The following is an 11,995-nucleotide window of genomic DNA, read 5'->3' as shown; positions in this document are numbered from 1 at the left end:
ACACCTAAGTATTTCTGTACAAATGTCCAAACCACTCTCTCTGATCAGTGTAACAGCAATAGAAGGAAGTAAAGTAGACTGACAGTAAACGTTTCTATAAAGGACTTGCAGAGATGTGCGTCAGAGGCGTGAAATTCAATTTGATCACACCTAAGTATTTCTGTACAAATGTCCAAACCACTCTCTCTGATCAGTGTAACAGCAATAGAAGGAAGTAAAGTAGACTGACAGTAAACGTTACTATAAAGGACTTGCAGAGATGTGCGTCAGAGGCGCGAAATTAAATTTGATCACACCTAAGTATTTCTGTACAATTATTTTCACACAACACTGTGTGAACTACATTTTGGAAAGAAGAGAAAAACTATGCTGTGTTTAACTCGAAGTTTGAACTGATAAATTCTCAGGTATAAAGTTACACGATTTATCGATATGGAATTTGGTTCGGTAAAAATTTCTGCGGAAAACGTTAAACCTTTAGAGAAATAATTTAACTGTTTGAGATTTTTTAAAATTAACATATAATAAGGCAATATCGCGGAAATGGAATAGGCTTTTCTATTAAAACATCAAAAATCTTTCAGATACGAACGAAACGAGACAGACTTCCTAGCCCCCCCCCCACACACACACACATTTCATACAACGCAACTATATAGCTTTGTGTACGATAGATCTTTATCCCGTGTTTTGTTTTAATCAAGAACAATCAACAAAGTACACATAAGAGTACTCACTAATGGTCAGCAGCTGACTCATCACCCAGGATAATTATTTAAACTGAACGCTTTCTACACCAGGAGAAACTGGCAAAAGGCGATAGCTATGAATTGAACTTCTGCACGTGTCGGAAGCGCCGGCAGAATACGAACTGCGCTCATCACGCAGATCGTATGTCACGTGCAGGAAAATTTTCGAATTGATTCAAACGAAAATGAACCCGTTTGAGGTTCAGAATAAATGGAGACGGTTAGTAATCTATTGTTTGGGTTTGGGGGAGAAGAGTGGATGTTATCTTTGGTTTCGTGCATTTAGTACGTACAAGGAAGTTATATCAATAAGAACACGTGAAACACGCATATTTAAAGCTTTTTTAACTTTTGATGTTATTCGCAACTTTAATTTTCTTCTTTTTTCTTTCACTCATTCCTTTGGTGTTTCTTTTACTTCGTCCTTTCAAACAATTAAATATAAAACGTTTAAACGATTTGTTTGTTTGTAATTATACACAATGGGCTATCTGTGCTCTGCCCACCACGGGTATCGAAACCCGGATTCTAGCGTTGTAAGTCCGCAGACATACCGCTGTGCCACTGGGGGGGGCCTTTTCAACGAAAACCGAGTTTTTGACAAACATCTACACACTAAGAAAGGGGTATAAGTTTCAGTGTTCGCTGTCATATTTAGGGTTTAAACGAAACATTCGTTTGTTTCCTCTTAAACGCAAAGCTACAAATTGGGCTATCTGTGTCCTGCCCACCGCAAGTATTGAAACCCGATTTTTAGCGGTAACGAAAATGTAAGTTGTTTTTTATATACTTTACTCGCATATCCGACTATATGAATAATCTCCAGTGAAATCCGACTATATGAATAATCTCCAGTGAAATCCGACTATATGAATGAATAATCTCCAGTGAGATCCGACTGTATGAATAATCTCCAGTGAAATCCGACTATATGAATAATCTCCAGTGAAATCCGACTATATGAATAATATCCAGTGAAATCCGACTATATGAATAATCTCCAGTGAAATCCGACTATATGAATAATCTCCAGTAAAAGCACTATAATGTCATTTTGAAGACAAAACACGTTTCCAAGCTCAGATGACCGGAGTTAAACGCTAGTTATAATTCTGGGGGAAAATAAAAATCCTTCTAGCGAATTATCAATCAAATTGGGTGAGCGCATTTTCTTTGTAACATAGTCAACGGGCATCTTTATCTCTCTGACTCTCAGATCCATAACAACGAAGAGTCTGGCTGAGTGAAACAAATATGTATTCTTACTATTTCATCTTCTGTCTGAGAAAACCTTATAATCGGTGTGCAACTCGAAACAGACGTATCTATGGCCTGTAGAGAAACAGGGTTTTCTTAATGCGACGTAAACAGTACTAAACCTTATTATATTAGACATTGAAAAATCACTCACGCCTTTTTGAAAACCTAGCATAGAGTCTGAAGTTTGAACCTTATCGCTTTCAACCACGCGCGCCTCTATTTTAAAAATTACTGTCAAGATTGAAGGATCGGATATTCGATTTCTGTATGTTTAGAACAGAATGTAATTGATATGGTTGTGTATAGTCTCAACCTAGTTGTATGAAAACGACCCTTAGTGCAGCGTGGTTTTTATTCATAGTTCGAATTAATTTGAAAATATTTATTTTTGTCAACTTTTAAGCTTATTTGCATCTAACACTTAAGTTTGTAAATTAGTTTGAAGACTGTAGCAGTTAACGTATTATTAATCAAAATTAACTGTTAAGTTAGTTGTGAATTTCGCGCAAAGCTACACTAGAGAGAAGGAAGCTAATCATCACCATCCACTGCCAACTCTTGGGCTACTATTTTACCAATGAACAGTCGGATTGACCGTCACATTATAACGGCTGAAAAGGCGAGGATGTTTGGTAGGATGAGGATTCGAGCCCGCAACTCTCAAATTGCGAGTCAAGCGCCCTAACCACCTGGCCTAACTGGTAAGTTAAGTAAAATAAGAAAGTAACTTCCTCATTTAGGACGTAAATGTGAAATAAAAATGTAACTTTCTTCTTCTCCAGATGTACATAAGTGGAGAAAATAAAATTAATTTGTTTGTGTAAATGTACATATAACACACGGAATTCATGTATAACGAAGCGTACAATTTTAATTCAAACACCGTACGACATTTACTTGGTTACACCATCTGAAGAAAGGAATGTACTAATAAATACGCACAAAGGAATGTACTAAAAAATACACACAAAGGAACGTACTAATAAATACACACAAAGGAATGTACTAAAAAATACACACAAAGGAACGTACTAATAAATACACACAAAGGAACGTACTAATAAATACACACAAAGGAATGTACTAAAAATACACACAAAGGAACGTACTAATAAATACACACAAAGGAATGTACTAATAGATACACACAAAGGAATGTACTAATAAATACACACAAAGGAATGTACTAAAAAATACACACAAAGGAACGTACTAATAAATACACACAAAGGAATGTACTAAAAAATACACACAAAGGAACGTACTAATAAATACACACAAAGGGATGTACTAATAGATACACACAAAGGAATGTACTAATAAATACACACAAAGGAATGTACAACTAGATACATACAAAAGAATGTACTAATAAATACACATGGAGGAATGTACTAATAGATACACACAAAGAAATATACTAACAAATACACACAAAGAAATGTACTAATAAATACACACAAAGAAATGTAATAAATAAATACAGACAAAGAAATGTACTAAATAAATACAGACAAAGGAATGTACTAAATAAATACAGACAAAGGAATGTAATAAACAAATACACACAAATGAGTGTACTAATAGATACACACAAAGGAATGTACTAAATAAATACAGAGAAAGGAATGTACTAATAGATACACACAAAGGAATGTACTAAATAAATACAGAGAAAGGAATGTACTAAATAAATATAGACAAAGGAATGTACTAATAGATACACGCAAAGGAATGTACTAATAGATACACACAAAGGAATGTACTAATGAATACACACGAAGTAATGTACTAATAAATATACATACAAAGGAATGTATTAATAAATACACACAAAGTAATGTACTAATAAATACACACAAGAGGAACGAGGGTATAATTGTCATCAGTTGTGACTGAGATGACTGTTATATTTCCCAGGAAATAGTGAAAATTGACGTGGTTTGTAAAACTTCAGTAAACAAGAAGGGAACACTTGATTAATGGCTGTGATGAAAAACGAAATAACCAACTCAGGTTTTTAAAGCAGCCACCATAAAGCATTAGGCGATGGTCTTAGAAAATGAAACTTAAAAATAAGAAACATTATTTCATAGAAATTCATTAACAAAACAATATCAACTGTTTCTTAACATATTTAAAAACAATGTTGACTGTTTCCTAACATGTTTAAAAACAATGTTGACTGTTTCCTAATATGGTTAATTAAATGGGTTAGCGTAGAAAAGAATTATTAATGCTAAGAATAAATGTTTGATAAACAGTGGGAAATGCTTACCAGTTATATGTCCGTTTTCATAGCCATGATACCCTCCGTCAAGCCTTCCTTTCTTCATTAAACTTGTGGGTGATGCGGGCATACCAACCATTGAAGCCCTCTTCGGTGGTCTCCCTGGCCTGCAACTGGACAGTCAGAAAACCCGTTACGTCGAAAAATACAGGGGATTGTCCACCCCTATCGGGGGTGGGATAAAAATTTACATCAGTCTATTCCCGTTAGAGATGCTGACTGTTGGACAGAAGCATCAACGAGAAGAGACTATGAGATGGTTAAAGTCAACGCTTAAAATGAGATAAGATTTCTTGAAAACAAACTGTGGATAACCGATTACATCATTTCTTATTATCAGTCATTTTAATTCGTTGTACTCAGTGACGACAAATTAGACTTACAGAAACATGAAGCTAATGATTGGGTGTATTTTCTTTACACATCTTGTATGAGCTATTACAACAATTCAATATCTTTTGATATTTCCACTTCTAGAATCATAATCCATTACAGACAGAAGCTATTACACTTAGTTTTGAAATTATTATGTATAGAAGAGAAAGAGGTTTACGTTTAAAACAACAAATAAACATTCATTTACTGGGAATTATTGTTCACAACTAAACTATGGAAACAATACTGATGTTGAGATCACTGTGCACAGCTAAACTATGGGAACAATACTAATGTCGAGATCACTGTGCACAACTAAACTATGGAAACAATAATAATGTCGAGATCACTGTGCACAGCTAAACTATGGGAACAATACTAATGTCGAGATCACTGTGCACAGCTAAACTATGGGAACAATACTAATGTCGAGATCACTGTTTAGTTGTGCACAGTGATCTCAACATTATTATTGTTCCCATAGTTTAGCTGTGCACAATGATCTCAACATTAGTATTGTTTCCATAGTTTAGTTGTGCACAGTGATCTCGACATTAGTATTGTTCCCATAGTTTAGTTGTGCACTATGGAAAGAACACTAATGTCCAGGTTATTGTGCACAACTAGACTATGGAAACAATACTAATGTCGAGATCATTGTGCACAGCTAAACTATGGGAACAATACTAATGTCTAGGTAACTGTTCACACTAAACCAAGGAAATGCCACTAATGTCCAGGTAACTGTTCACACTAAACAAAGGAAATACCACTAATGTTCAGGTAACTGTTCACACTAAACCAAGGAAATGCCACTAATGTCTAGGTAACTGTTCACACTAAACCAAGGAAATACCACTAATGTCCAGGTAACTGTTCACACTAAACAAAAGAAATACCACTAATGTCCAGGTAACTGTTCACACTAAACTAAGGAAACAAATACTCCAAGCTACAGATTATTATGTATAACTTCACTAAGGAAACAACAATAATGTGGAGGTTATTGTGACCTCGATAGCTTATTTTAATTCGAGTATACACAAAACAGAACAAATAACTTTCATTGTTTATCATATGAAATAGCGCCATTTTAAGGAAGGTAATAACACGAAATGCTCGTGCATGATCTGGTGTCAGGAAGGTATTGTGAAAAACAAGACACATTAATAATTATTCTTCCGCACAGTGTTAACAGTTAACACCGGAAAGTTTGTTGTGAATATGTACTTGAAAGAGATACACACTTCTGTAACTTCATACATTAAGACAATACAATCTTGTTTAGAATTCTGCAAGTGTAGCGTGCCGGACCATGGGTATGTCTGGGTAGCTTATAAAATTTAACAACCGCTAATAACGACTTACGTTTAACATTACTTTGGTAAATTTAATAATAGACGTCTATGTATTCAAACAAAGATTACGGTCAAACATAAGTTGAGATTCATAGAGCCATGAATAAATAATAGATCAAAACTTTCTTGTCCTAATCGTATGTTAGAAACATTTGAATTCCGAAAACAAAAGGAGGGAAGAGTTTTGACGCAGCTGGTAAACTCTCATGAGGACTTTGGGGAAGAGCCTGTAAAAAGTGGAAGGTTGGATAACACAATTCTCATCTTTCTCTGTAAGCAACTACAGCATTTTTATCACCATAACTACTGGGATGGTTACAGCTTCATTAAGACCTTTGTTCTATCCAATCACCATAACTACTGGGATGGTTACAGCTTCATTAAGACCTTTGCTCTATCCAATCACCATAACTACTGGGATGGTTACAGCTTCATTAAACACCTTTGCTCTATCCAATCACCATAACTACTGGGATGGTTACAGCTTCATTAAGACCTTAGCTCTATCCAATCACCATAACTACTGTGATGGTTACAGCTTCATTAAGACCTTTGCTCTATCCATAATAACCTGTATAAGGCACACTGGCAAATCCAGCTTTATGAGCTGTAAAGAAAGGTTTAGGTTTTAACATTTTGAAACGTAATTTTTGAACCTTTTGCTGTTTACCCCAAAACAACGCGTAAGGCAAACCCTACGGCTGCGTTATGTTATGTGTGAAAATTACAAACGAAAAATTTTAACAATTGTTTGGTTTTTTTTGTTTGTTTGTTTGTTTGAAGTGAAGCAGAAAACTACACAATTGGCTATCTGTGCTCTGCCCGCTACGGGTATCAAAACCCGGTTTCTAGCGTCGTAAGTCTGCAGACATACCGCTGTGCCACTGGGGGAGGGGCAAATTTTAACGAAAAAAAAACAGCACATCACAATTAGAGAAATCTTTGATTGTTGTCAACTTTGTTTCAGATATCGAGCACAAGTGGTCACTATATAAGCTACATTTATACCAAACTTCTCAGAATATTCGTCATAACGTAAGAATACTTTTGTGAGCAGCCTCTAAAATTGTCTGAAATGACACCGAAAACGTCCTCTTTTCATTTCTGACTCATGTCTTAACACAATAGATGATCGCGTCTACCCACGTACGTAATGACAAAGAATAATAGACATATATTCATAAAGGCCCTGTCGTACGACTGGGGTGAAACAATATGTCCTTACTCTAGGGGCCACCCAGTAATCAACATTCAGCAAGAATACACTCAGGAGTCTCTGTAAAACAAGTTATTAGCGAAAACAAAAGGGGATCATCAGTAGATTTACCTCTCCTCCGCAAATAACTATATTCAAATGAGGGGCGGAACCTGTTATGTCATTAAATAGGTACATACACATATACACCCACCTATAAGCCATTTATGTACCTCTCAGTGAGTTTGTATATATACATATATATATATGGTAAGATGGAGACCTACGAACTGAAATCTGGCGAAATAGAGAAATGAATAATGATTTGAAATACATTTAATAATCTGGACCAGTTTAAGGATGAAAAAGCTTAAAGTTAATTACAAATAGATAGATAATACTATTTCTCCTAGGCCATCTGACTAAATTGTGGCATACTATTTTTTAACAGAAACGTTCTAGTTAACGACCGCTCACTGACTGGTTAGTAAAAGTAGTGTTATCACAGTAGGATATTCTGGTTTCTTTTTTTCAAAATTATGTAAAATTTTACTAAAAGTTTGGTCCCCGTTGGGTTGGGTTCACCATGTACAACTTGGAACTCACATGCGAACAGAAAAAAAGCACAGATCCAAATCACTGTGCATGGGTGCGGATGTTGTAAAAGTCTGTACCTTGGGAATCGTTATTATGAACCATGATAATGAATGCATTTACTTGAAATAAAATGGTTGAACAGCGGGCTCTATAAAAGGACTGTTTGTATGCGCTAACACTCGTGCGCGCGCGCGTGTGTCCGCATGGGAAAAGGAGGGGTGCATTATTTGTATCCACATGTAATTGGACCAACATCTAATACAGGATTAGGTTAGCAAGCAGTTCCCTGTCATATCCAGAATAACTAGAAAAACTGATTAATACTTAACTGTTAAAAAAAGTAATTCTATTATCTTGTTCTGGTGAAATTAATAGAAACAATATTTCTGAAAATAAAAAAAAAAACAGACTTATATACAATAATATTACCACGTACTTGTTAAAGGCTGCTAACCGGAAGATTCAACGTTATCTCGTTATCACTTTCTCATACCGTTTATCTCTATAAAAAGCAATGCGAATTAATATTTCCCAAGAAATAAAGAAACGCTATTGTTTAAAATTCAATCTAATGATAACCGGCTTGTAACGACTAACTATGAAGTCTCATGATACTGTAAAGTCTGATTATGAAGTCCCACGATACTGTAAGGTCTGATTATGAAGTCTCATGATAACCGGGTTGTAAAATCTGATTATGAAATCTCACGATACTGTAAAGTCTGACTATGAAGTCTCACGATACTGTAACGTCTGATTATGAAGTCTCATGATAACCGCGTTGTAAAATCTTATTGTGAAATCTCACGATACTGTAAAGTCTGACTATGAAGTCTCACAATAACCGACTTGTAACGACTGACTATGAAGTCTCACGATACTGTAAAGTCTGATTATGAAGTCTCACGATACTGTGAAGTCTGACTATGAAGTCTCACGATAACCGGCTTGTAACGACTGACTATGAAGTCTCACGATACTGTAAAGTCTGACTATGAAGTCTCACGATAACCGGCTTGTAACGACTGACTATGAAGTCTCACGATACTGTAAAGTCTGATTATGAAGTCTCACGATACTGTGAAGTCTGACTATGAAGTTACACGATAACCGGCTTGTAACGACTAACTATGAAGTCTCACGATACTGTGGCGTCTGATTATGAAGTCTCATGATAACCGCGTTGTAAGATCTTATTATGAAATCTCACGACATCCATTAGTAGAACTGTTAAGATATTCCGACTATGAAGGCTGCCGAACAATTATATTTTATTACAGCATAGCTTTGTTAGATTTTATGTAATATGATGAGATAATTAAAGGAATAAATCTCACGATAGTTTATCTGTTAAGATATTCCGACTATGAAGGCTGCCGAACAATTATATTTTATTACAGCATAGCTTTGTTAGATTTTATGTAATATGATGAGATAATTAAAGAAATAAATCTCACGATAATTTATCTGTTAATATTATGACTATTTGTCAGTTCAATCGCGCGATATTTTGACTTTGAAATCTCACGATTGTCCGTCTGTAAAATCTTATGTTAGTCCATCTGTAACATGGACTGTAACAACAACATATAACTTACTAAACCCTTTGTAGAATTACACAACTAAAGATAGACTATTACACTCTTTACACAGGTAAGTCACCGTTTCAACCACTAAAAGTAAATAACTACAGAATATTACATTGGTTCCACGAGTAAGTCACCGTTTCAACCACTGTAATAATCTGTAGTTATTTACTTTTAGGAACCAAACGAGTAAGTCACCGTTTCAACCACTTACTCGTGTAAACAGTGTAATATTCTGTAGTTGTTTACTTCTAGTGAACATTTCACCTCCATTAATTACACAATTATGTGTTACATCAGGAGCGGTTAATGAATGTATATGTTGCTTTACGAGCATTCAAGTGATTTACACGAATCTTCATAAGCAGCCAATCGATTTACATGTTTACACATCATGAACAACCAATTGATAAATCTTTAACATCATGAACAGCCAATTGATTCCTTTGTTACTTTCGTGACTTCTACAGTAATAATATATCATATAACATACGTTTCCAATAGTAACATTTACTGTACAATACTCGTCTATGTGTGCTGTATAACGTGGAAGTATAGTATTATACTGAGGACTATATAGGACTCGTGTCCCCTTTGTGACATAATCAGAATAAAATATGGACCAAGAAAAGTAAAGTAAACGCTCAATATGGACCAATAAAAGTAAAGTAAACGCTAACGATTTGTCATCCGTTTCTGTAAATATTTTTTTGCCAATGAAACGTCTAACTTATATAAAAGCCAGTGTGTGTCACGTCACGCCGAGCTTGATTTCTCGAATTAGGAGTTATGAAAGCCAAAATGCATTTATTCAGATAGAATAGTTCGATTACTGTCTGCCTATTACAATTTTGGTGGGGCCGTAAGGAGATGGGGTTCCGTGTAACCTTATAACTCTAGTGGTGAGTGTTGGTATAACAGCCTAAAGTAAAGACGCAGTTTGGGATCACCTAGCCTAGAGTAGAGGGGGTTCCGTGAAACGTTATAAGTGTAGTGGTGAGTGTTGGTATAATAAGCCTAAAGTAAAAACGTAGTGTTTGATCACCTAGCCTAGAGCCAAGTGCGTAAAATTTATCATGAAAGTAAAAATATCGATTCAATTTTAAACTTAAATTATTTCTAAATTAAGCTAATTTATGTTATATCACTAACGTTTTTAATAAAAAACAAACCTCTTTAATCAACGGAGTCTCTAAATTAATAAATCAACAAATATTTTTCCAGTTTTGTTGTCTATATATTTCATTTTATACTTTCAGTACCTAGACTAACAACAATATTAGGTTATACTTTAGTTGCTAAGCAGCATGACATAAAAGCCAATGCTGAAAGGTAGTGTTACGAAAACGTACCGGCTTTCCTATATATTATAAGTTGTTAATCTAACTAATTTTTACTAATAATTATTCTATGAATACGCCACGAATTCATTTCATGAATGATCTTAATTTTGATTGGCTTACAAAGGAATTTACCGACGTTTGACTGCACTTTTCTGCCTCTTTGTTGGTCAAGTTTGTTTTCGCAAAATTTAGGGTATACTATGGAGTGGGGTGGTAGCACTTGCCCCGTCATTTTTGATGGGTTATACGCTGGTTAATATACATAAAAAGAGCGTGTTATAGACATTACAACCTTCTGTATTCCCAAGCCACAGATGTACAGAAACACCACAAGCATGTTCTTTAGAAGTCAGAAAATTATTTGTTTCGTTGTGAATTAGTTAAGCAGAGTAAACACGGAACCTCACCAGACTTTAACGGTGTCACAGCGCCATCTATTGAATATAGCTGGCAACTTGAATTTTTTATAGTCACATTTTACTAGTGTATACGCTGTCACAGATGTATCCCAATGTTCGATACTATTCAATTAAATGAAGTAGCCCAGTTATTTATCGATGGATACGCAAACATTGTTAGGATAATGCGCAAAATGTTACCATGATATACATCTTGGAGTACGTTTACTGATTTTTAAGTAATAAAGAATCCTGGACATAAAAACGTGTTCAATTTATTGTGTGTGAGATAGTTAGATAGCATCGAAATAAAATGTGATCACTATGCATACATAGAGTTACTTAACAAGATCCTACCCATAGCGTAACACTTTAGTGAACACTACCTTGACATTTTTTTTGTAACCCCTTGGGGCTCCCGTAAAAGATTTCATCGCAAGGTGCACTCTAGAGACAAGTAAAACCGGTCTTTCCTGGGGAGAAGAAACTGTAATACAGAACGATTACCTTGTTCGAATAGCAGGAGCCTTTCTCAAACACGGGAGCTATGTGTGTTCCTAAGAATGATAACATTGTGATTTGTAAATACCCCCCCCCCCAACTTTTTATTTTCGTAAAGATCCTATGTTTTCTATATTCACGTTCTAAATCTGTATACAGATAAGCTGCGATTATTTGAGAACATGTCTGAGGACACCAAGTAAGTGAAGTCATTGAGGTATGTTTTCCGGCAAGTATTTTAACGCCCCTTTGATAGTTTATAATTATTTTATGCTTCAAAGTAAAGTTTACAGTAAGAATAATGTAGGGTAAAGTTCTGTAAACTATTAGAAACTTTTATTTA

At 35.1% G+C, this 11,995-nt stretch overlaps 1 protein-coding gene across 1 annotated transcript in view; it reads right to left on the bottom strand.

The window, feature by feature from the left end:
* Window positions 1-7,906, bottom strand: part of LOC106469107 (dachshund homolog 1-like) — a 49,008-nt gene extending 41,102 nt beyond the window's left edge. Inside the window, exons 1-2 of the mRNA XM_022397532.1 lie at window positions 7,834-7,906; window positions 4,288-4,406 (exon numbers count right to left, since the gene is read on the bottom strand). Coding sequence (XP_022253240.1) covers window positions 4,288-4,406; window positions 7,834-7,874 — 160 coding nt within the window. The 5' untranslated portion in view covers window positions 7,875-7,906. The remainder of the gene's footprint in view (window positions 1-4,287; window positions 4,407-7,833) is intronic.
* Between the last annotated feature and the right edge of the window lie 4,089 nt (window positions 7,907-11,995).

This window comes from Limulus polyphemus, unplaced genomic scaffold, assembly GCF_000517525.1.
Source record: "Limulus polyphemus unplaced genomic scaffold, Limulus_polyphemus-2.1.2 Scaffold3308, whole genome shotgun sequence".
NCBI classification, from domain to species: domain Eukaryota; kingdom Metazoa; phylum Arthropoda; class Merostomata; order Xiphosura; family Limulidae; genus Limulus; species Limulus polyphemus.
The sequence above is the reverse complement of the archived record's forward strand: the minus strand, read 5'-3'. Positions and strand labels throughout refer to the sequence as shown.